Source organism: Rhopalosiphum maidis, chromosome 1 (assembly GCF_003676215.2).
Source record: "Rhopalosiphum maidis isolate BTI-1 chromosome 1, ASM367621v3, whole genome shotgun sequence".
Classification (NCBI taxonomy): domain Eukaryota; kingdom Metazoa; phylum Arthropoda; class Insecta; order Hemiptera; family Aphididae; genus Rhopalosiphum; species Rhopalosiphum maidis.
This window is the reverse complement of record NC_040877.1, coordinates 41,188,048-41,214,735: the sequence shown is the minus strand read 5'-3', so window position 1 is coordinate 41,214,735 and position 26,688 is coordinate 41,188,048. Positions and strand designations below refer to the sequence as shown.

Below are 26,688 nucleotides of genomic sequence, written 5' to 3'. Positions count from 1 at the left end.
TCAAAAGCATCCATTATTTACTTATGTATATATATATATATATATATATAAGTGCGAGTAAACGAGTATATTATATAATAGTCGTATGACGTATTTAAAACACGCTATAATGTGTTTGTAGATGTATTGTATAAACAAAAAAACACGTATATGACATACACTTACCTATACTTCAAACAAACGCGTAGAGCCGCGTTAGTCGCGTGTTCTATATTAGACGATGTTTAGTTAAAGCTCAGTTGACATTGGAACGAGCCCTTTGTGTCCACTGCAGAGTGCATAGTACCTATATGGCTATAATATATTATGTTTGTATTAGGACGGGTTGTATTTTTATGTTTTAGAATCAATTTTTATAATCGAGTTTTTCACCGTTTATATAATATATATATATATATATTATAATAACCTTAAGAATAGTGAAATATATAGATTTTTGTACTTTCAGACTAAACGGTACATGACCTGCCAATGTCATTTCATTGCAGTATAAAAATGATTTTTGAATGATGATACTTCGTGCCTGCTAAATTACAATCCATGTACCTATTGTACCTATATAATATACTCGTATATCATACCGAACACCACGCCGCACAGTAATGATTTTGTTATTATCCATCACTATCTATTATTTTCATCACGATAAAATTTAAATATGTCATTATATAAAAATAAATTTAAATACAACCATTTATTAAAAAGACTAGTGTTTTTAATTAATAATAAAACTATTATTCAGTATTTATCATTGTCGTATTCAAAATTAAAATACTTGAATTTAAAAAATACTCGGCAAAGACACACATACAGTTTGAAAGTTTCTTGGTAATATATAGAATATATAAATACTATAAAAATATTATATCATTATATGATAAAATGATATACAGTGGCGTAACTAGGATTATAGGGGCCTGTGACATAAAATCTCCTGGGTGGCTGGGTCTTTATAATTTTTTAAATAAACAAAATATAGCTCTTTACTATTTAAAATTGAAAAATAAACGTTTAATTATAATGTAAAGTCATTTAAACATAAATAAATAGTTCAAACTATAAATATCAAAAGTGTCAAGGAATATTAACATATTTATAAAAAATTCATTCAATAATAAATATAAGGAAAACATTAACTAAAAATGTACAAATATAAAATATTTGAAATAGATTATATTAATTTGTTTCTTAATTTTAATTGTACAAACCATATAATTAAATATTAATCCATCAAAGTTTATTTTTGAAACCTCTTAGTGCAGATCTATATCTTTCAACTAAATAGCTGTGGATACTATATTAATAGTTTCTAAAATTTGCTAAATTAGAAGGTATATTCCAATAATAAATACTTTGTCTAAAAAAAAACATAAACTTTTTGTACTATATCAAAAAATAGGCTATTTTTAAATTATGATGACTGATGAGCACAATGCTGATTGTGAACTGAATTTTGTTCAATTACTATTTATTTGTACATTATTGTATATACCAGATAATATGTTAGGTCTGCCTCAACCTTGGTTTCTACATTTTGATAAAAACTACCCTTTTTTTCTTATTGCAGTTTGTGGATAACTTAAATGTCATATAACCGTAACAAATAAGATAAAGTTTAATCGTTACAAATTAGTAAATTTAAAATGATTAAATCAGGTAATATGAATGAACACTAATACAAACTACAAATGTTGTATTATGTATAACATATAAAACAAATTATTAGATAAATGTTTATTCAATATAAATATGTATTTAATAAATTATTTTAAAAAATAAATATGAAATAAGAAATATATACAAAAATATCATTATTATAAGTATAAGTAAATGTTTTATCTCGTTGACTTAAATATTGAGTTTGGTAGTAGCTTTGGGGCCCGTAGAAATGAGCTACCCAAGTCACTCTTTATTTACGCATTATACCATTGATTATAATATATTAAGGTGTCTACTGTCTAGGTACATTTAACAAAACATAATTTGTTTTTGCCATGCCTCCCTCCCCCCTTGACAGTATTATATTATATTTGTAAGGTCTAACATCAAATCCTAAATAAAGTGTTTACAAAATAATATGATATGATGTATAATAATATGAAAAATCCCCCCCCCCCACAGCAAAAAATCTAAATTCGCTTCTGACGCCCATCCGTACCTATCGTCAGTACCTTTCTTATATTTTTGAAATGTTTTTTTTTTTTGATATTTTATTAGTATAATTATTTACTTTCCATTTGATTTCTATTATTGCAAAATAAAAGTGTTATAAAAATGTTATATTTTGTATTAGTCTTATTTTTTTCTAATCCAAAGCCCCTAAACCTATTAAGTAGTAGGTACCAGTTGACATTTCAATGTAGAATGATATCGTATTGATATTTTGTTTTGTCAATTATCAATGTTTTATAAATAAATACATTATAATCAGTACGGTATTGCAGTAGTATAAAAAAAATTATTTAATTTTAAGTTTTAATTTATTACTATACGTCTATATTTATATACTATATGTAGTAGATGACATTTCATCATCACAATATTTTAAGAATCAACTCATTTTTCAATCTTCGTTATTAGCAGTCAATTTAAATTTTGTTGTTACTTCAAATTCATTTTTTCTAAATTGTTTTATTTTTAATATGAGAAAATATACTTATATAATGTTTTTTCAGATATTAATATTTTATTAAAATGTTTTTTTCCGTCACGTTTAGACTGACGTACAGCAAACGATTCCACATACGCGAAGCCCTTATTATTAGACGATAGAGAAAAATCTCGAGATTTCATACAGAATCCGCACGCGTATACCGTATACCCTCGGGGTAGGTGTGTGTTCTGTATATGTATGTATACACTACGAGCAACGAGCTATAACACTATATATATACAATATACTATGTATACTGACGGGCCAAGTAATTGAACTAGAACCCTCTGACAACCGAACTGTCAATGTTGTGGACGTTGTGGTATATCTTATCGGGTGAAAAAATCATTTTCCCTCTCTCAGTACATATACACACAGAGACCGTGCGGTCTCTGTGTGTATATAATATGACACCTCTTTACCAACACTATCCTTAATTTCTCTCTGATGTACAATATGATGAATGTGCGTGTGGGGGGTAATTTTGTGTAATTACTGTATTACACACACGTTCACGTATACATATGTGTGGTACTATAGCGCACTGTTCTATAGTACAATTTATTATGTATACAGATTATAATAATATATAGACAAGTAATTTGATTTAGGAGATAAACCACGAGGTCTGTAGAGGAGTATGGATTAACAAAGCGTAGAGTAGATTATTACATTATAATTACATATAGACATAGTGAGATCAGAGACTGATTTAAAGAAATATACGTCCTATAAACAATTTATTTTGAGTCTATATTTAACTTAAAAGATCGGAAAACATATAAATTATAAAAATAATGAATATAATATAAGGTATAGCTGACTATCAAATACAAGTTATCTATACATCACAATATTGTATTCAGTTAATAATAATACGCATTTTTTTTTTTTTTTTTGAAAATTCGACAATAGTGTTTTTTTTAACATCGCATGAATCATGATTGATTGCTATAGAGATGACAAAGAATCCAGTTCAACTTATAATGTTATAAATAAATTATAAATATAAAATTTTCTGTATTAATACAATAAAATGTGTGTATGGTATAAATAAGTATTTTTCTTTTTGTATCTATATAAAGTATATAAAGTATTAATGGGTTCTAAATATTTGAGGGTCTTGTTCTTGTAAGCCGTAAATAGGAACAGAATGGGATTGCATAAATTTTACAACCTCGTGCCGCCACACACGGCAATTCAAGTTCCCCATTTTTTTTTTAAATGTTACAAACTTAGATTTTACTCAGTAAATCAAAAATGGTATTAAGTATATCAACCTAGGTGGATCAGATTTTAAATTTTTATTAGTAACATATTATTCACATTTCAAGAAATAGACAAATATGAAAAATAAAGTATTTCACCTTTTATTTACCATTAGATTTTTATAGAGACTCCAGGATATTTAATTTCATGGATCCTTAACGAGCTTACAAGTTATAACCTAATTCCACTAAAAGTACCTATAACTTACAAGTAGAGTTTTGAGAGAAGATAAAACAGTAGAGAAAAGATAACAAAACAAATTTAAAAAAAAATACCAATAGAAATAATTAAGATTTATAAGAAGTACTTTTTTTTATTGAAAGGTAAATATTAAAACTATGTAAAGTGCATACTTATTATAGGTACCTAGGTATAGCTACTATATAGTTAAAATAATGTGGACTATTAATCTTAGACAAGCGTTTAACTAGGTGTCTAGGTCTATTGTCTATACCTAAAAACTAAAAGTAAAGTTTTTAACAATAGATTTCATCTATTATGCTTTAATCTCAAATTCAAACTCTCAATCAACCAGTGGCAAAACTTGAGTTTATATTTAGGAGGGGGGGCTAAAAGTACAAAGATAACACAGACCAACGGGAGCTAAGCCCACACTCCCATATCGAACATAATAAATTCACATTGATAATACATATATACAAATTCAACTCAATAATTGTAATACAAATTTTCTGTCTTTAGTATGTACAGTATAATTTTAAAATGTCTTTATTATTTATCAAGTTAACAACATCTTTCTCTATGTTCAGAACTTCCAAATTCGTGAAACGATCTTTTAGCATACTGATTCGTAAAAAATATTTGATACGCCTCATAGAAGAAAACGATCTGTTATCAGTTCTGTAGCAAGTGACTAAGCTTATGGGAATATTTATTGGTACTTATAACAACTTATAAAGATTAGGATAAACATGTTTTTCGATCATTTTTCTAATATCAATAATAGGTTTAATAGTATTCAGGCAATTTTTTGCTACAGTCATTTCTTATTTTAAAGCATGAATATTTATTATTAAAGCAATTAAATATTACAATAAATGTATTTAGAAAAAAATATAATTGAAAATTGTAATATTAACCGTGTAAAAATAAAATATAAACTTCCAAGTAAATATATTTTAATAAAATATTTAACTGAACTATTAAACTTGATAATTATTTCATTTAGATATTGAGATTATAGATATAAATTATTATATAATGAATAATGATTATTATTATTATTATTATTATTAGATTTTATCACAAAAATCACAAAATTTTGAGATTCAATGTTTTTCATCAGGGAGGGCTATGGGAATATTAAGGGGGGCTAAGCACCCCAAGCTTCCTTAGTTGCGCCATGCAATCAACAACTAACTTAATATACAAATCAATGTTAAAACCACCTTCCCAAGTACGGTACCATCCAGGTATAATTCAATTAACAAGGCCGTAACTGAAAAAAAATTCGGGCGGGGGGTGTCCAACTCTTTTTTTAATATAGATACTGAAATTTTATAGTCAATAAAATATTTTCACCTCTAACATGTTTCTATTTTTAAAAATGTTGACGGCGGAGAGTAAAAAAATATTCTATAAATGTAGTACGACAGAAATTATTTTATGGTTTAACTATACCTCTGAAGAGTAATGACAGCGCCATCTACCAGCGCTATTTTATAATTCTCAAAGTGCTCTCAAAAAACAAAACACACACATATATATATAGGTACAAGGTACCTACTTCGAAAATATTGTTAATCTTACACAGACGCTGAAAAATCTTTTCGTGTTCCTTTATCTTGGAGTTGAAATCTAAATTAACATTTAGACCTGATCATAGATAAACTATAACTATTAACTTACCCAGGACCCACATTTAAGATCAATAAGAAAAAAACTAAACAGTATACTACAGTAGCACAACTTTCCCGTCCTATCCTTAAATCAAATCTTTTCCTCAGCAATTAATTTACTATAATTAAAAATAAATGCTGTGACCCATTCGCCCATTTGGGTTTATTGAATACAAACACGGGGTTATTCAAAACCATTACAAACTAGAACAATTCACGCATTTTGATTCATATTACCTTCCGTTTACTAACCTTTGCTTTTGGTATGTTTCCAAAACCTCACTCCACAATAACATTAACATTGAAACCATGATAGATTCTATAACCTACCGTGATTGAAACATTTGAAACCATCAACGCCATAGGCGTGCGCAGGGGTGTTACAGGGTATGCTTATAGGAACACCTGCGGGCTGTAAATAGCAAATATTTACAGTTTTCACTCACAATTTTTATTTTTTCTAACTAACTATAGTTAGTACTGTTAGTAGTTACAACTTACAATTTAGAAATAAGAACCAATAATATTATGCTAAAGTGTAAATCGTGAATGGTTTGCTCTTGGTACTTGCACAGACTACATGAATAAAATGTTACACGACAGACTATATGAAATTGGCACCTCTATAAAAACTTGCTTAATATTTGCTGTGATAATGATAATCTGATGTCATGTAAATAATAATTTTTGCAATACATTTTTGTATCAATCAAATAAATTTTCAAAACTGAAGAAAAAGTGCTATTTTTATAAAGTATGATTAGTGTGAATACTCTTTTTTAAAGCTTAAACACATATAAATGAAAAATTTTCATCAACACCTACTACTAAGTGTCTAAGTCGGTATTATACTTAAAAGTCCGACGAAAAAAAGTCCCAAATTTAATAGTTATTAAGTTAAGTAACCTAATAATATCTGCTTAGGAGAATTCCTAACCAAATTATATGTTATATTAAATTATAGATGTTATAGAGATTTATTAAATCCCAAACATTATAATGCCATATCTGAAGGTTTTGTCACTGGACAGCATCTTTAGTCTTTATTATTGTAATTTAACAAAAAATTTCTTGTATTTTAGAAGCCACTTACTACTTTCAGTGTCTTCAAATAATATATTAATATAAATGTTTAATCTAATCAGTTCGTTTTTATTGTTGAGCTTAACTTTTAAAGTTAAGTCTTAATATATAAATTTAAAAATTTGTTCTTTAACTCAATATATACTGAGTACGCACATACAACAGAACAAAGACATACAATTAAATATCATTGACTATTGACAAAATTAAATCACTTAAAAATAGAAATATTTGCTTTAACTACCTTTAATTGTTATACTTACTGGCTACTTCATTACTTATGTCACCGTAAATAAGTGAACGGCTAACCTATAAGGATAATAAAAAAACGTCCCTTTACTCTTTAGGAATAGCTTTAAGCTTATAAGACATATTTTAAGTCATAACAATTAACAATAATTGATTAACCAATTCCGACAATTCCATAGTTACATATTTTTACGGTTATCGTCAATCAAGGTGATTTGGAACTACGAGATGAAATGAAACGATTTGATATCTACGAGGGTAAATAATAATCATAAATAGTCTATCTATATAGTAATTAGTTATGGAGAGTTAAAAGAGACTTAAAAGAGTGTTAAAATATTTAACTGTAAAATTTAAAGGTAAGTCGAGAAAAATGTCGTTGTTTGTGTAACTTAAGTTGTGAACTAAGATAAAAAGTACCTTTTTTTTCGTTTTTAAACTGACGGCGCCGCGGGACCATTTTAGCAATACTTCCGCGACGTCGATAAATAAAAAAAAGTACCTACTTTAAAATTAAAAGTACTTACATAACGATTTACAATCTTTGGATAGGTACCTATTGAAAAGGAAAAAAAATTATATTGTATAACATCAGTACAATAATTTAGACAAATTATTTCGCTATTTCAGCTACACTGATTTTATCATGACCAATCAGAGAATATTATTTATTTTTCCAAATGCTTTCGGTTCCGGCGAGTGTGTTACTGAGTTATCTGTTCTGTTAAGACTTAAAACTTAAAAAGTTAGGATTAACTGTTTAGTGTTTTAAATTTCAAATTTTCAAGTCTGTGATTCCATTTACCGACACTCGTTGGTATAAAAATTCTAACATAAATATGGACGATTCTACCAAAGCTGCAATATTTGAAGATTTTGATACTAGTACATGCATTTATACATTTTATTCAAATGTTTAATATTATTATTAGAACCTTAAATCATTACCACCATAATATGTGTATTTTACAGGCCAAAATGAATTTCAAATGGATTTTACTGATGATTTGACTAAATCAAAATTTAGAAAATCTCAGTTCAATTTGTCTGTTTCATTAACACCCGGGGAACTTAGTGCTATATTTGATACACCTGCGACTCAACCAAAACTAAATTGTAAGATTTAAAATTTCTATAATTGTCTCTAAAAATATGTAGGTTTAAATATAATTAATAATATATATTTTATTAGCTGAAAATGGATTGTACAATCAGTTTCTAGATGTTCTTCAAGCATTTCGTATTAGTTCACCTCTACAACTTTTAGAAATACTTCAATACTTTATTGATAATTGTATAGACACCATATCCGTCTTAAAAGATCAAAATCAAGTAAAAAAAAAAATTATCAATTTCCCTGTTTTTTTTATTTACTATGTTACTTTGTATTTTTGTAGAATGTAGATTGGTTAGAACAAGAATTGAATACATGGCGTTTATTGTTAACACTTTTTCAAGTACAACATTTAGAATCTGAAAAAGTTGATAATATAGTTAGTGATCGAGATTTATCAGATGCCTTATTCAAAGAAGATCAGAAATTAAAAGGGGTAATTTTAATTTGTGTTGTAGATAAAAAAAAATGCCAAACAATATTAGTGTTATTACTATTTTTAATATTAATTTATATTCAGATACAAAGAATTGTCGATTGGCTAGAGCACTGTGCTGCTGAAAATATGGAAAATGAATTTATGAAAGACGCAAAACATTTCTCTGATGAGGAAGTCGCTTGGCCTAATACTTTAGGTCAATTATTGGTATATATCTGAGTATAATATAATATACTTTGGCTCTTTTATTTAACAATTTGGAAAAATCACCTAAAATATAAATATTTACCTGTAATATTATTTGTTCTATATAATTTTAGAAAAAAGAATTGATATATCAAAGTTCTGGAGCTATGGTCACTAAATTAGATCCAGATGCGCCTAACAGGGAATCAAGATCTATTCACGATCTAGACCAGGTATGTTCTTAATTATGCTATTATGTATTATTATTTAGCTTTTGTATAATAAAGTATTTTAAAATTACTTGATATAAATGTTATAACTAACTGTTTTGTAATATTAAATGTTCAAACAATTATAATGCAACAATGTTTTATAGAAATGAATTAAGCCATTAAATGTTTGACTTTTTTATATTATACTGATGGTTAATATGTGGGAACAGTGGTATTGGTAGCAAAATCTCGACTTTTGAGAGTCATAAAAAATAATGAAGTTAAACTTTTTCCTTAAATAAATTAGTGTTTAATCCTCGAAGAAGCTAAATGATCTATTTTGCTATTTTCAACCGTAATTTTAGTATTAAAAATATTTCTGGAACTTGTTTCACGTCAAAAAAATTTTTTTTTCATTTTTAGAATACTTAAGAGTATTTGCAGTATGTGCATGATTTTTATAAAAAAAATATATAAGTATACAATGTATATTTAATGTATAGTAATGGGCCTATGTTTGGTTAAGATCTGTCACTGATTCACTGTATTAAAGGTAGATAATTTGTTATAGTTATGATTATGTATTTGTACATATTACTATACAGTTATAGTTTGTAAATATTATGTTATATTTAGATACTTTATTTGAAATTATTTTCCACCTTTAGTCCATAGAATTAGAACTTCTAAACTGTTTTTTTTATTCACTATTATTGTATAGTCTAGAAATAAGATCATCAAAATACTTTTTATTGTATTATTATATATATTTATTTGAACTTAATGTATTTATGATGTACAATGTGCACTTGAATGATTAATAACAATAAAAAAAAAAAAAAAAATGTTTAAATAATTTTATGTTTGTATGTTCAAACTGATTTTGAATTATTTGTTGCTCTGAACACAACTATTTAAATTATTTTGGTATTTATTTTTAGAGTATAGGCCATAAATATTTTATGATTTTAAAATAATTTATTTAAAACTAATATAATATGTAATTGAAATTATTATTAAATAGGTTGACGATGATAGACTTCTAACTCAAGTGTTTACTGAGATTCGTTGTGGTCGATTAGAAAAGGCTGAGCTGTTGTGTTGCCAATATGGTCAGTTTTGGAGGTCAGCAATAATGGAAGGATGGCGGTTATATCATGATCCATTTTATAAACCCAAAGAAGAACAGAACCCTTCAGATGAAATACTTGGGAATCCAAATAGGTATTCAATCTATTTTATATATATATATATAACAAAACAGTTATTTCACGTACTATATTTTATCAAAAATCATAGAGATGTTTGGAAAGCGTGTGCTTGGAAAATATCATCAGACCAGAAAAATTCACCGTATTGGAGAGCTACTATTGGCATATTATGTGGAAACATTGATGCTGTTTTGCCTGTCTGTAACCGATGGGAGGACATTTTATGGGCACATCTTCATACTATAGTTAACGTAGCTGTTGAAAGCCACATACAAACACACAAATCCAACAACTTTATAAGTTTACCAGAGAAATATTGGGAGTATAAGTAATGGAATATTTTCTTGTTTTCAATTAATTTTCCTGTAAATTTAAACTTTATATTAATATTTTTTTTTTATAGAATGACAATGGATGATATTATAGCTGAATTGAAATCCAATCCTAAATTGGCAGTACGTCAGGAAGCACATAAACCCAGACGTCAAATTCAGCAGTATTTTATGACCAATCAGTTTCGTGAATTAGTAAATACCATGGCAGATTGGGCTGAAAATAGTTTGGAATCTGATCCTCAGTTTTTACGTTTTCTTGCACATTTAATTTTAGTCATTCGATGGGCTGGAATTCAACATGATGAACTGGCTGCAAATTCAATAATACAAAAATATATAGAGGTATATTTGAATTTTAAAACACTACACAACATATATTCTATGAATTTAATCCAATTATATTTTTTGCTAGGTCTTAATCCCAATGAATGATTCATTATTAGTAGCTTATTATACATCTCAATTGGAACAAGCTAGTCAAGTTATTATATATTCCAAGTTTCTGGAAAAAAGTGTTTTGGCTGAACAACGAACTCAAGGATTGTTGGCTGCTGAAAAATTTTCACTTCCAGTGGAAGAGATAACTAAACGCATTGTAGAAACATACAGGTATGTATTCATTTTTTTATTATTAATGAAGTCAAATATTATTCTTTTATATCTTTCTTTGTAATAGTTGTAGAATATTCAGTACTTATCAGCAATCATATTTACTTATTAAAGTTTTGAGTTAACCCCTTAATTCTGTTATTGCAACTATCTCGGATTAACATTGCATTAATACATTTTATTATTTTAAAATAGTTCTGTTATAAACAAATCAAAATGATCCAATAAAATATATATCAACAAATTGTGTGTTTCTAAGTACAATTAGTATTTCTGACCCACATATTTGGCTCTTTGATATAGAAAAAACTTATAGATTGTAATATGGTCAATGTTCCAAAGGAAAGTCACGGCTAATTTTTTTTTTTTTTTGTGATAAACCTTAATTATATGAGATGAAATTATGTATTAAAGAGTACTAATTTATTGGCAACAGCATTGTTTTTATATGCTTGATACTTTAAGTTTTGTTTGGCAGAACTACTTATATTAATTTATTTTGTAAATAACAAAATTGCTTTAAAATAATATTACAGTAAATGGTATATTCAGTTGTAAATTGTAATAGTTGATAGATATTTAATATTCTATGTTATATATAAATTTGTGTTCTGATGCAAATTTTAAACACATTATTGTTCTTCATTTTCATATGTCAATTTATCTACATCATTGTATTGTGGCTTATTTATTTTTATTCATCCAATTATTATGAATAATGAATATACAGATGTCTACAGAATCAGAAAATTGATTAATAATTTGTATATCTTATTATAATAAACTATTATAATGCAATTAAAAGTTATGAATTTATGATTATATATAATAAATTTAAAAAAATTATAGAAACCGATTTACCAATATGACTACTGGCCAAGATCTATTTTCGGAAATTACCAGTGATGACTGTGAACTAATTTCTGCATTAGATTGGATAATTTATTATCCTCACCAAGTAGAAGAGGCATTTATACAAATTAATGCCGTTGTACGTAACTTTGTTGCTCAAGGAAAAATCCAAGCAGCCCGTCTAGCATTTAATAAGGTATATTATTTTATTCTGGTCAAGTAACACTATAATATCATTAAGTAAAACTTTAGGTTCAAAAGGATTCAATCAATAGATTATTAAATAACTCTGATATTGATATTGAAAAACTCCTAGAATTTGACATGGTATTAGTTTCTAAAAGAATACAATCACTCGTCTTGGAATATTTAGCATATAAATGTTACTTGGTAAGAAATATTCCTTAATTTTAAATGCCAAATGATAATTTTTAAATAAAATAATTAATGCATTTTTAAATCAGGACGCAGAAGAAGGATTTGCTGAATGGTTTCATGAATATCATCAGACCAAACCAATCGAACCAATCAAACTACATGGAAATGTAGATTATGCTAAAAAATTGGTCCATGATCACCACATGGAACAGTATCAAACAGCATTAAGCAACTGGAAAAAGAATGTATCCAGTTCATCACAAGTATGTGTAACTATTTTGTTGAATCTAAAATTATAGTAAAGCGTTAATTTAAATTTTCAGATTGTTGTTGAACAACTCTTTAATTTGCTTTTTTTTCCTAATGGCTGGCTTGTTGACCATGAAAATGAGGACAAAAATCGCCATGAACATTTTGAACTTTTGCGAACTATTTGTATTCCTAAGGTCAGTTATTCAGTATTTATAAAGAATTTTTTTTTCTTAACAAACTAAATTATTTTAAATTACCTGCAACTAAATTTGTGTCCGGATACTAAATATTGCCCATCTTTATTTTTATTTCAGATTTTTATGCTTTTACATACTATATTACATAGTGCTGAAAAGTATACTGAATGTATCAAGTTAGCTAGTTATATAACAGACAAGACCAATAAGTTCTATCAAGTAATAGAAATTAAAAATAATTTAATATTAATAATCATTAATAATTCCATAAATGATCTATTATTTGTTTCAGTTATTCACTCAAGCTGATTTAAAGAAGTTATTAGCAAAGATTGCTGAATCATCAGTTTGTTTGATGGAGTCAAATAATCAAGAATTAGATCCTTGGGGATTCTGATTGTCTTTATCGTATATTATGAAAAATAAATGTTTAATGTTGTAAATATTTTTTTTTATAACTAAGTTTTATTTTTAAGAAGACATCCTTTTTGTATTTTTTGTTTTTATCTTAAATATACATAACATAATTAATTTAAATTCACATCAATCAGTAAAAAATTGTTATTTTTAATCTACTAGAATAAATAAATTAATCACACTACATAGGTGTAGAAACTTTTAATAGACTTATATCAGTTTAATGAATTAAAGTTGATTAGGAAGATATGTAAATAATATTCAAATACATTTTTAACTTAAACGACAATGAGATACTTAGATTTTTAAAACTTGAATAGTAAGCACAGTATATAGATAAAAGTATAATTTTTGTTTGATTAAAAAATCTTTAATCAATTTGAACTTGAATTCATACGATAATTAAAAAAATATATATATTTTATTCCATAAAAATGCCACCTGAAATTGAATTTGATAATATAAACATCATTTTTTGAGTAAACCCTTATATTTCTTTAATTTCTATACAACAATTATGAAATATTTATACACTTTATTAAATGTCAACATATAATTATAGATTACAGAAAATGCAAAGGTACAACAGTTGTATAATCAATATAATATTTATTTTGATTTTACAAATAGGATATTTTTTTTTTTTAGTAACTAAAGTAACCTAAATAAATAAAGAAATTGCATTCGAGGGTTCAGAATTTGTATGATCTGTAAACAAAAACAAAATAAAATATTAAAAATGTTAAATAGTTCACTATGGTGCAACCAAGCCAAGATTACCAGTTAACATGGGACAAAACCAATTATAGATGGGTTAACTAGAAATTTTCTTAACTTGGTTGTACTATAAAATACAATGAAACTCCTAATTAAGAAAAAATTATAATTTTCAAAGTATGTTTAATGTGTAATGTATAATATGTATCTATACCCTAAAAAACTACACAAATTTTATATTTTTATCTACTACTTTATATATCTTGTATTGCTAAACATAAAATGTATATTATAAATTTTATGATATATTTTATAATTATTCTTAATAAAGATTATTTGTCAAGTAAATATCAGTCAACAGAAGCAAGTCCAAATTTAAGAATATTGATAAAATATTAAGTTTTAGAGCATATTAATAATATAACAAATCCTAATATTTGAGAAACAACAGAAAATTGAACATAAAAATTTAGTTGATTAGTAGGAAATGCTTTCCATTTTTTTTTTTTGCAAGAAAGTTATAAGTGTATGCAAACCATTTTAAGTTATAGTATTAAATAATAAATCTCAACGAACTCAATTTTATCTAAATATATCTTAAAAATATTATATTTTTATAACTTTTTTTATCCACCTTAATACATTAAAAAAAAATTAATTTAATTGAACTTAATAATCTGTTTGTTTTTTTTTTATATTAGACTTGTTTTAAATAAATATTTGTAAGATTAAAATAAATCAATGAAAATATTTTAAATTTATAAATATAATGTATATAATAATATATTATTTATTTTAAATATAAAAATATTTATATAATATTATAAATACATATACCTAATTCTAAATAAGTAATAAGTTAAACTTTATTTGGATGTAAGGAAAATACTTAAAAGGACCATGGAATTCTCACCTTTAATACTGATGACTAGGCTGATACATCCATCATTCATATTAATACCACACGCTCTCGCTCACATGTCGTAAACTGCTAGAAAATTCTCACATTACATCAAAGTAGTATCGAACATTTTGGTAGAAAACTATTATTAATGTAATTATTTATATAGTATAAATTATAACAACACTCAATGGAAAGATGAAAAAAAAAAAACCAAAACACACATTATTTATAATAACACTCATAAAATATAACAGTCATAAATTACAATTTATTTGTTTTTAACATGTAATACTATAAATGAATTGTAAATTGTAATGTGATTAAGTAATTAAATAATTGAAAAAGTATTTAATTTTTTTTTATAATTGGTTTGAATTATGAGAACTAGTTAATTAATATGACTAGGATAAATGAAAGGAAGGGAAGTTAAGGACACACATTTGGTCAATCATTAACCATCACAATTCACATTAATTTAGTCTAAAAATAGCAGATTACATTAATTACCCCGGCGTTTCCAGTCTTGTACTTTTCCATACGTACGATGGGTTTGGTAAGGAATTGGTTGTGTTTGATATGCAACTTGGTTAAGTGCAGCAGCTAGCATTCCGTTTGTTAGAACACTGCTCATATATTGTTGTTGGTTACTAACTTGTTTATCCTATACAATGCCAGCACCAGTATATAAAAATTGATAAAGATGAAAACGGTTATTCAACTTACCCTGTTTTGGTCAGACTTAGGATTTGCTTCAGATATATGGAGGGATACTCCTTTAACAATATGATCTTCATCACAGAGGCTTTGTGCTACAGAGGCATCGTTAAAGGTAACAAAACCAAAGGCTCTAAATGGTTTTGGTATGAATACATCAGTGATTTCGCCATACTGAGAGAAATATTTGCTTAAATCTGGTTCACTAATATCTTCAGTAAGGCGGCCTACAAATATCTTGTGGGGTACTTTAGAATAATATCCTTCCTAATAAAATATAACAATAAAAGTTGTGTTTTAAAATCTCTGTACTTAACTGGAAATTTAATTTTATAAGAATATAATATTAAATACAATACTCTAATCTACACATTTTTTTTTTAGCTTAATAGGCTTTAATCAAACTAGTAGTGCATATTAGTAATAAGTGTGTACATACTACATAATAATAGGCAATGTATTCTGGATAGTAAATATACTTAAAAATTTTACTTTTGAGGCAGGTATTTTGACTTCAACCCATCGATTATTAACATAATGTCGCTGTCCAAGGGCTTTTGCCTGAGAACTATAATCTTCATATCGAATAAAACCAAATCCTTTAGAATTTCCAGATGCATCTCGCTTTATCTGAACATCATTTAAATTGTAATGTATTTTTAATTAATATAAATGCTGTTAAATACCTGAACCATGACTAGTTTTCCAAATTGTACAAAATATTCTCGCATTTGAGTTTCTGATAGTTGATAGGGTAAACCAAGAACAATTAGATCCGTACAACTCATACTATGGTAACCTTTAGACGGTTTGCAGTCAGTCTCTTCAAGTTTTCTCTTATCGCCTTTTGGGAAAATAACCATATTAAATTAGATGCCCACCTCTATATACAGGCCAAATCAAATTGGACTATAATCTCATTATTAAGTAGCTATAGTAGTAGTTACCCACCCTTAGGATGGACACAATAGAATTTATGACCAGCCCAACTGCCTTCTGGAGCGTGGAATTTACCGTCGTACAGTCTAAGTGCTCTGTACGGTGAATACGAATCGAGACGGAACTTGAGACCTGTGACTCCGGGAAAATATGCGCTCAGTGTAGCTGTTGAAAGAGTACCGTCACTTTCCAACGGTATCTCCATAAAATCTTCGCCTTCGCATTCACACACCGGAATATACTTTTCTATGTTTTCCATCGTAATATTTACAATATTTTGCTATAGATCAAAAGCGTCAAATTTAAGCTACCAGAATTACTGATTGATAAATAATTAATATAACAACAACTGTACAGTTATTGCGGTATATGGAAGCAATACGGTAAATAATATTATTATTATAATAACAGTAGGCAAATTATCTGTAATAATGTAGCATAAATAAAAAATAAATGTAAATATTACAAACTATACAATAATAATAATAATAATAGTAAATTAGTAACAATACGATGTAGTATGTACCTATATAGTACGTACCAATGATTATCAATTGTTTTATCGAACGTTGGTGTTTTGGTTTTAAATGTGCTCAAGTTGCTCCCACTGTATCGCATTAACCTCAAACAGTTGTCCCGGTTCAATTCTGTTGGATCGAAGCAAAATAACAAGTCACTAAAAAAATATTATATTCTTTAACAGATACCGATTACAATATTCGCTAATCATTGTACTACAATTCTTTGTTTTTTCTTAACATTTAGTACCTATTTTTATAGACAATAAACTTCATTGACCAATTTGGATATAAAGTATATTTAAAGAGAAACTAATCCAAACATAATGGTAAGTTCAATAATTCATTTTTTTTATTATTATTACATATTATTTCTTTTCTGGACTTAAATAACCAAAGTTAGTGCTGAGATATTGAATGTAGTATAATCATTATTATTAAATACTAAAGTACTCATACCTTGTCATGTCTATTTCAGTAGAAGGTTATTTTCATTTAGGAATTTGGAATAATATGTCAGAGTGTATTCAATAATAATAACATAGAATAAAATAAAATCTTCACAGAAATTAATTCCAATAATAAGTATATACAATTTTTTTATTTAATATGTGAATGATTTATATTATATAGTATTCTGTTTAATTTTTTTCATCATCATTTTTCAATCATTTCAATTGTTCACAGAATCGATATAATTTTAAGTATTACAACCTTCATACTTATTTAGTATAGATATTCTGAAAATTTAACAATTTTTTTTTTTAATTATAGGTAAAATACATTTATTTATTAAAGATAGATTATTCTTAAGTAAATATATTTATGATTTTGAAATTAATAGATGTTTGAGGTATATTAAAATTATTCTGATATTGTTTGTTTTGGTATTCAGTTTTCATTCCTCTCGATTGATTTTATTACATTTTTAATTTATTTTATTTCTTATTTCAGTTTCGTAATCAGTATGATAGTGATGTTACCGTATGGAGTCCCCAAGGCCGCTTGCATCAAGTGGAATATGCTATGGAAGCTGTAAAATTAGGTTCAGCAGTAGTTGCATTAAAGAACAAAACACACGCTGCTATTGTTGCTCTCAAGCGTGCACCAAATGAACTGTCAGCTTATCAAAAAAAAATTATTCCTGTAGACGATCATATTGGATTTTCATTTTCTGGTTTATTGGCTGATGCTCGCATTCTTAGGTAAAACTTTTATGCAATATTTAATGCCACGTCTAGACACCCAACTATGGTTAGTAAGTAAGGAACATCCGACCATAGATGAATAAACAGTGCTTTTATTTGAACTTAACCGATGTTTTGCCTTAAGTTTTCTATTTCTGTTTTTTTTTTATAATTTTAATAATTTATTATTTATATAAATGTGCTTAAAATCAGTCAAATATTTACTTCTTATTTTGATTTCCAAAGTATTTTGGAGAAATATTAAGAATAATGTTTGTGAATTTTTGTTATCTTATTGTCATACTTTAAATGCAGTTCAACAAAAATATCCACAAAAATTAAAAAATTACTCCAAGTTTTTTTAAATAGTACTTTATAAAATTTAAAATAATATGTTCATGATAACAATTTTAAGAAGAGAAGTAGTACTAAGAATGAACAGCCATGATTCACTTCATAGGTATTTATATTAATTATTAAATTGTATTAATTATATAGTTTAGTACTTCGAAGCAAAACTGCTTATTCAAATACGCAGGAGTAATGGCTCTTGATTAAAATTTCACTTCTGGATGAAACCTATATTCAATACTACATAAATGTTGATTAACTCCACAAACTAAGTCAAATGTGATTGAGAAAATATTACAAAGATAACTATTTCAATTAGCTCTAAGTTTTTGATATTGGACAGCTGTTTCTCATCCTACTGTCTATGGTTGTACATCTAGACACAGACAATATTTTAATCTTGAAGCTTTATTGTGGTAACTTAAAATTTAATAAATTTATTTTTATTTGTTTGTAGCAAGTATATGAGATCAGAATGTTCTTCACATCAATTTGCACATGGAGATAATCTTCCTGTAAATAGATTAATGATCAAAGTTAGTAACAGAATGCAATTGTGCACACAACGGTATGATAAACGCCCATATGGAGTTGGTTTACTTGTAGCTGGTTATGATGTGAGTACTTATTAGTTATTATATTGTCAAATTTAATTATATGGCTTAGTGTAAGAAGGATCATGTCAATCTTAACTATTATTTTTATTATTGAGTGTTATTTTAAAAGCTTTAATATTTCATTCCATAATATCAGTCATTACAAACTAAAATCCAAATTGCTATGTATGTAAACAGTAGCTAAAATTATATAGTTATAATGATAGTTTTTACCCCAAACTACTGTGTGATCCACAAAGTTAATAGTTTAAAAATTGAATTATGTTATAATAGGATAATGGTCCTCATATTTACCAAACATGTCCTTCTGCAAACTACACAAATTGTAAAGCTATGGCTATAGGCTCACGATCACAGAGTGCTCGTACATACCTTGAAAGAAACTTAGAAGCATTTAAGGAAGCAAGTTTGGAGGAATTATTGAAACATGGTATGAGAGCTTTGAGAGATACTCTGCCCAATGATGTCAATCTAACTTCAAAGGTAAATTTTATTTTATTTATAATCAACAGGATTGTTTTAAATTTGTATCATTAATTTTATAGAATGTTTCAATTGCTGTTGTGGGCAAAGATCATTTATTTGAGATTTATGACGAAGAAAAAACTCAAGAAAAATTATCATTAATTGAGGGTGAGGAAAGAAGAGCTCCAGTTCCAACAACCGATTCATCAAGTGGTGGATCTCAGCCACCACAAGACGGACCTGATGCCCCTCCAAGTGATTCTGTGCCAGCAGTTGCAATGGAAACAGAATAATTATAATACAATTTAAGCTAAGAATATTCATTTTTTTTTTTTTACTAATATGTCTCAATTGATTAAAGAAAACATTGGTTATAAGGTTTTTACTTTATTTATTTTAAAAACAAAATTATAAATTACTTAACAGTAATGTTATGCTTTGGTATACACGTGTTCATAATTATTTACAGATTTTTTTCACATTATATTTAATAGTAAACTTGGTCGTTGAAGATTAGTATCTAGCACTCCTCTTCATTAACTTGGCAGTAATTTTAATTTAATAACTATTATTCTTATTATTGTAAGGTGCAAACTTATAAACTATATATTATTATTTTATTTATTAACATATAGAATAGTATCAGGTGAACAAATAGTATTGCTTCTGTATAAAAAAATTATCTTTATTATTGCAAGTATATCAATACTTAAACATTTCCATCAGATTGAATATTTTTATGACGTATACTTTTAGATGATTTATATTTTAACAATCATGCTTATAATTATAATATGCCTAGGGAAAACACCTCGATGAATGGTTAAATTATTTTTTTACATTTATCTGCTAATTCATATTTATTTTATTATTTACGTTTTTGCCAACTCAAAATTATAATATTGTGAATGTATTATCTGCTCAGTGCAAGTGCTAACATTTTAAAACTAGCTCTAATTCTATAATATGTTTGGTGCGATTGTTAACTATTAGGAAATCACAATACCAATTCATATTTTGTTTATAAATGTGTAATCCATACATTAATCATAACATAAATTCCGTCAACAATAATAATTGCTTTATAAAAATACACTTTGTCGTATATACATAATCGTTCAAATGTAATACATAGAAATTATAATATTTTAATAACGATAAAATTTATTGAAATGTACATAAAAAGTAATAATAACATATAGGTAGTCGAATAACATATACTGTTTGCAATGTACAAGGTAAACAAAACAAAAAAAAAAGAGATTTCAACATTGGGGGATTTTCACGCCCCATTGTGGAAGTATACAGCACAGCAGCACCGGATGTAATCATCCGGTCTAGACCAACGTGTCCAACACCCTGGTCGCGTGATGGTGGTTTTCGACCTGGTTCTGTGGATTGTGGTGGTGCCGGCCTTGCAGGAGTTCGATGGATCCCATCAAGTACTCGTTCTCGCTATCCACGATGGCCGCCTCGTACTGCAACTGTTCGATGTAGCTCAGCCTGGTGCGCAGTTCGGTGTCGGTATCGCGTATCAGCAGAGCGTTTTCGCGGTACATCCGTTCGGTGTCGGCCAGCTCGGTTTCGACCCGTTTCAGTTCGTCCAGCAGTTGCTCTTGGTCCCTGCATCGTTCCACGTTCACGTACAATCGGATCAGACGTTCCTCGTATTCGTACAATTTCTTGTTGATCTTGACGATCCTTTCCAGATAGACGATGGCTTCTTGCGTCGACGACGGCGGCGGGGTTCCGGAGTCTGCGATTTCACCGACGACTCCTCCTTTCCCTCTAACATCACAACCACCATCGTCGTCGTTTTCGTCATCGCGGTCATCGTTCTCTACGCTAGCGCCTTCTGTGATACCGCTGTCCTTTTCCTCCTTGTCGTCGCCGCATCCACTGCCGCCCAGGTACGCTTCCAACAGATAATTCGATCCCAATGCGTCCGCCCGGTTTCTATGCGTTTCCGTCTCGATCTTTTCGATCTTCTTGTCGCGATCCTGCAACTTTTTCAGCTGCGCTCGAATCGTGTCGCTCTGTTCCAGTATGAGTTTCAGTAGCTCCTCGGCTGCCTGCGTGTTGCTCAGTCGCTTCGGGTGTAATGTCCGCGAGGCATATTTGACTACCACTTCCCGGCGGCGTTTCCTATGAGCGCCCCGGTAACCGCTCATCTCAGACGTTACGTCGTCATCGTCGCCGACGCCGCCGCTGGTGACGCTGTCGACGATGTGACCGTTACGGTGTTGTTGCTGGTAGCCATTTCCGCTCACTTTTCGCAAGCACAGCTTTTGGTCCGGCCGCAAGCTCTGCCAGATCTTTAGCACTCTGACGCTGGGATCCGCCACCATGGTGGCTGTGTGCGCACCGTCTACGGCCACAGCGTAATCACTGCCGCGGCCTGTCAACGTGGTCGCCACGTCGGCGCACGTGGTATGCCTGTCCGCGTCGTTGATCCAGAGTTTTTTGTCGTAAAGCCATATGGGAATTCTGTCGGTCGTCATCTCCTACGAAAAAAACAATTTAAAGTTAATACGCGTTTTTTAATTTCATATTATTATATTATTATGTATTCCAACAATGCAACATAATGAAGTATGAACACTATGATACAATATAGCAGGGATGAGTAACTGAAACTTATTAGATGGCCAATTTTTAGAAAATTAAAATTTAGTGTGGGCCAGAGTATCGAGTAAAAAAAAAGTCATTCAAAATATGCATTTTAATTTAGCATAGACGATTGACTTTGAAATTGTATGATGTAATTTGAAAATGTAGCGTGGGCCGCCAGTTGCCCACCCCTGCAATATAGTATATACTATATACATTATGAGTTTATGACCATTATGTGTATAATGCAGTGGTTTTCATATTTTTTAGGACCACGACCCAAATTTTCCCCTTAAAATCTATCGCGACCTATACTACATAGTTTCACTTTTACAAGATCAATACGTAGTTCTAAAAAAGTTTGTTTATTACTTTAATTATTAGTTATTAGTTTATTACTTTTTAGTGTGAAATTTATACTATAAAGTGCAGAGGTTAATACATTTATAATTAATAATATTAATTTACAAATTTACATAAGTATCTTAGAATCTATATAATTAAGAAAGACCCACTAAAAATTGTCTTGCAAGTTTGCAACCTACAGTTAGAGAGACTCTGCCACGCTGGTATAATAAATGATGCGATTATGCGAATATGTTTAAACCCGAAAACGTGCTTTCATATAACATTTTTTTGTTTGGTTAATTTTTGCTTATTTAATTAAATAAAAACAATCGATTTCATCGAGATATGTAAGATATTTTCTAAAACATTATTAATAATATTGAAAACGGCCTATGGGTTGCATAAAACCTCAGCGTAATCAAAAGTTGTTGCTACTCTGACTCACGCGGCGAAGAATGATAGTTATTATCATATCATATTCATATAATATTATAGGTAGGTGTATCATTATTAAAGTCTCTGCGCGCGGTACCAATTGAAAGTACGTACTATGCTCGTATGCACCTAGCTATCTCACCTATCTACATACCTATAAAAATTGTATTACGCAATAGGTTTTCGGTTTTGAAGAAGTGAATTTCCGACATTTTGTTATACCTGCACGCCACATAGTGATTAAGCTCAGCTAGGTAGTGCATAAATTTACTTAAAAATCACTTAGTGATAAAAAAAAAATCCATGTAAATATACCTAGCTATTCGACAAAATTGTGCATGTTACTATATAGTTGGGTAGTAATATACTTTTTGTATTACACGCAAATGCGAATTATTTACAAACCTGTTCTCTTGGTAGACACCTAATTTTCAATCCGTTGACTGCCTAATTTGGTATTAAGAGGACGTCTCGCCGACATTTATTGTCTCTGTCTTACAAATGCGTAATCCATTATTATCATACCTATGGCAGCAAATTTACGCTCACACAGTATAGTTGACGTTTAGTTTCGTTAATTATATATTATAATGTTAAAGGCTGTAGTACATGGATCACCAAATTGGTCTATTGGCTACTATTCAACCTATAAAGGCAAGAACATATATTTTAGTATCGAAACAAATATTAAATAAGTGTGTAGAATATTAAAATTAAAAAGTATTAATAACTTTCAAAAATTAAAATTTTGAAAATAAACTCCGACGACAAAATAAGTAATGACTATTTAATTCTTGACTTTTATTCGGTTGCGGAGTAGGAAGGTGTCATTGCAATGTCCCCGGATTATAATTTTAAATTTCAATGGAAAACTTATCTTACCTAGTTATTTTATTTCTGGTTAAATTTGACATAGAGAACGATGAAAGCAATACACTTATACTGTTAGTAAAGTATTAGTATTAAGGAATTTTCAATATAAAATGAACGTGCTACAAAACTACAATAAGTGTCGCACATATTCTTATTTATTTTTGAACAGTGATTCTACATTAATGACGAAAAGAAAAATCGAGAATTAATATAAAACGTGTATACAAGTTATTTTATATTGTTTATTAAAAGTTATAACGACGACCTCGGGCACTTTTTTCACGAAATTTTCTTATTTTCAAGAAAATTTTCTATGTACCTATAGGATGTATATTATTATAGAATATTGTGTTCTGGAAAAATGTAATAACACATTTTAACACTAATATCTGTGTTGTTGAGATAATACGTAATTTAATGTCCTAGTCCTACACTAAAAACGTGAAGATATAAGTATGTAGAAACGTGACTTTATATTGTAGCAGTACATGAGCTGCAAGGCACTTCAATTTCATTTCGTATAGGTAATTATTTTTGCTTTTTTTCAAAAATATTTTGATTGCATGGTGGAAAGTCTGATCGATTTCACGATTTTGAATTATGACGATTCTTTAAGGCTTAATTTTTGTATTCCTATCAGAATATTAATGTTTTCCTTTGTCGTCGTCGTCATCATTATTTATTGTCGGAGCAACAGATAGCAATGGGCAATGGCAGTACTGCAGCGGCAGTGAAAGCCAAACGCTTTAAAACGGACCGACGCGGCGTGGACAATAATAATAACATTTATTATTATATATTATTAGGACGACCACTGCGGGGTAAAAACGTGTTGGGATGTGAACACCTACCTACCTACCTATCTACGAGTTTTTTTCAAGATTTAAAAAGATAATTTTTGGTTTTCGAATTAGACTCTTCTATGCGCCACACGCATCTAGATTTTTTTTTCTCTTTCTATTAATCCAAATGTACGCAGAGGCAGTGAGGCGCGTCATATAATATCCACAAATATTTCGTTAAAAAGTTTTTTTGTTTTTTCACAGGAAACCACGTACCTCTCTATTCATCTGCATTATTATACCCATCTATCACTTGAACCTGCAAAATGTGTGTATGTGTGTTTGTGTTTGGTTTTCCGGCGGATTTGACGTGAACAAAAAACTTTTGTTACATAGATTTCTCCTGCGGTATTACAATATTTACAAGTATCTAATATATATATATATATATACCTATACTTTATTTATTTCGGTTTGTATTCGCACAACGTACCTATCAGGTTCCTATAATACAGTTACAGTACCTATATTACACTGGTGTACTACACGCACTAATGGACTTTCTACGAATAATAACAATGATAATAATGGAAATAAAAATTAATCGGACGATTGTACTGTATGAAGTATTAATGAAGTAATAATTAGCGGTGTGATATCGTGGATACAGAAAAGTAATTCAATTTGATTTTCTGTTATTTGCTCCCGAAAGGTGTTTTCTCTCGAGTGAAACAATAGTTTATCCGAACCTAAACCGGATATTATCACGTATCCATTATTATTTTGTGTATTCCTAACTATAACATAATATGTAAACAGAAAATAAATTATACCTACCTATATAACTATATATAATATAGTTTATACTACATATATAATAAATATCATAGATATATGGTATGGTAAATTGGTAAATAACATGTGTTAATTCTTAAAACACTACTGTTGTCATTTTGGACAAACAACAGTTTTAAATATATAATATTAGTTATATAGTATTATATAATGTTATTTTATAGATACGAGTGCCAATGTACACGTAATATTATGAAATTGATCGTCGTGCGCGCTAAAATATGAAATAGACTCGGAACGACAAACAATTAAATAAGTACATTTATAATTTATACCAGCCGACAGCCATCAGTCTCAGTTACGACTATGGTATTAAGTATTAACCAAGTGTAAGTCGAAAAACCGCATCCTGTCTATTATTTAATGTACGTTACGGCGCAAGACGAATTATTATTAATAGATAATAATTATCGTCGCGTAAAATTGCCGTATGTATACATACTTATATATTATTGTTTCGCGGTGAGATGATAATCATTCGATTGTGCACCCGAATGCAGTTATTGTTTTCTGCGGTGTCTAAAATTATTATATTCTTGTAATATTTATGTGTTAAGTTTATAGCGTGAACAGTGCACACTACCCATATATATATATATATATATATATTCTAATAACACCACATTGTATTGTGTGGTCCGTAGTGGTGCACTGGTGCCTGTATTATATGTTTTATACGCGCCACGATTTATAGAAGTCATAATAATATAATAGGACGAAACGTCGTGCGTATTTCTCATAGTGCAGTGTAGGTAGGTACATGTTATTATTATTATTATTATTATATTGGTCCATTATTATAATATATACATACATATATATATATATTATACATACATACATAATATAATAATCTATCCCTGGCTATCCATTGTTGTTTTCGTGAGTACGATAATTATTATATATATATATATATACATGTTATGCGTATTATAGTACATATATTACATTCACGAATACGACACAATAATATTGTTATAAATTTATAAATACACCGTTGCAGCCGAGAGTAGTGTTTCACTGCGATGCTTGTGGCTTGTCCACTGTCGATTACTTAT

At 28.5% G+C, this 26,688-nt stretch overlaps 4 protein-coding genes across 7 annotated transcripts in view; 2 read left to right on the top strand and 2 right to left on the bottom strand.

Moving 5' to 3' along the window:
• Window positions 1-7,813: 7,813 nt before the first annotated feature.
• On the top strand, window positions 7,814-13,406 carry LOC113547892 (nuclear pore complex protein Nup107). The gene is made up of 16 exons (XM_026948468.1): window positions 7,814-7,998; window positions 8,086-8,229; window positions 8,306-8,445; window positions 8,511-8,663; window positions 8,748-8,873; window positions 8,987-9,085; window positions 10,089-10,288; window positions 10,364-10,603; window positions 10,679-10,952; window positions 11,023-11,219; window positions 12,069-12,267; window positions 12,324-12,461; window positions 12,536-12,712; window positions 12,773-12,895; window positions 13,016-13,117; window positions 13,191-13,406. The coding sequence occupies exons 1-16, from the start codon at window positions 7,953-7,955 to the stop codon at window positions 13,293-13,295; spliced, it is 2,463 nt and encodes an 820-aa protein (XP_026804269.1). The 5' UTR covers window positions 7,814-7,952; the 3' UTR covers window positions 13,296-13,406.
• Window positions 13,407-13,830: 424 nt separating this feature from the next.
• LOC113561107 (TAR DNA-binding protein 43-like) lies at window positions 13,831-17,056 on the bottom strand. 3 transcript variants are annotated; one of them, XR_003406144.1, is made up of 7 exons: window positions 16,602-17,055; window positions 16,337-16,494; window positions 16,143-16,280; window positions 15,660-15,917; window positions 15,444-15,597; window positions 14,946-15,020; window positions 13,831-14,023 (listed from the first exon to the last, which is right to left on the bottom strand). XR_003406144.1 is itself a non-coding variant. In XM_026967329.1 (6 exons), the coding sequence occupies exons 1-6, from the start codon at window positions 16,846-16,848 to the stop codon at window positions 13,977-13,979; spliced, it is 1,002 nt and encodes a 333-aa protein (XP_026823130.1). In that variant the 5' UTR covers window positions 16,849-17,055; the 3' UTR covers window positions 13,831-13,976. The 3 variants fall into 3 exon arrangements, 2 of the variants coding, with proteins under 2 accessions (XP_026823130.1, XP_026823131.1); XM_026967329.1 differs by lacking the exon at window positions 14,946-15,020; XM_026967330.1 differs by lacking the exons at window positions 13,831-14,023; window positions 14,946-15,020 and having other exon boundaries at window positions 15,441-15,583; window positions 16,602-17,056.
• A 199-nt stretch (window positions 17,057-17,255) lies between these two features.
• LOC113548508 (proteasome subunit alpha type-1) lies at window positions 17,256-20,104 on the top strand. The gene is made up of 5 exons (XM_026949417.1): window positions 17,256-17,436; window positions 18,062-18,312; window positions 19,103-19,262; window positions 19,536-19,745; window positions 19,808-20,104. Exons 1-5 carry the CDS (start codon window positions 17,434-17,436, stop codon window positions 20,018-20,020), a joined length of 837 nt encoding a protein of 278 aa, XP_026805218.1. The 5' UTR covers window positions 17,256-17,433; the 3' UTR covers window positions 20,021-20,104.
• LOC113548507 overlaps window positions 20,095-26,688 on the bottom strand; it is a 25,252-nt gene continuing 18,658 nt past the window's right edge. The window contains exons 2-3 of one of the 2 annotated variants that reach the window (XM_026949416.1): window positions 23,526-23,766; window positions 20,095-22,231 (exon numbers count right to left, since the gene is read on the bottom strand). In XM_026949416.1, the coding sequence (XP_026805217.1) occupies window positions 21,065-22,228 (1,164 nt within the window). In that variant the 5' untranslated portion in view covers window positions 22,229-22,231; window positions 23,526-23,766 and the 3' untranslated portion in view covers window positions 20,095-21,064. The remainder of the gene's footprint in view (window positions 22,232-23,525; window positions 23,767-26,688) is intronic. The other variant, XM_026949415.1, reaches the window with a different exon arrangement.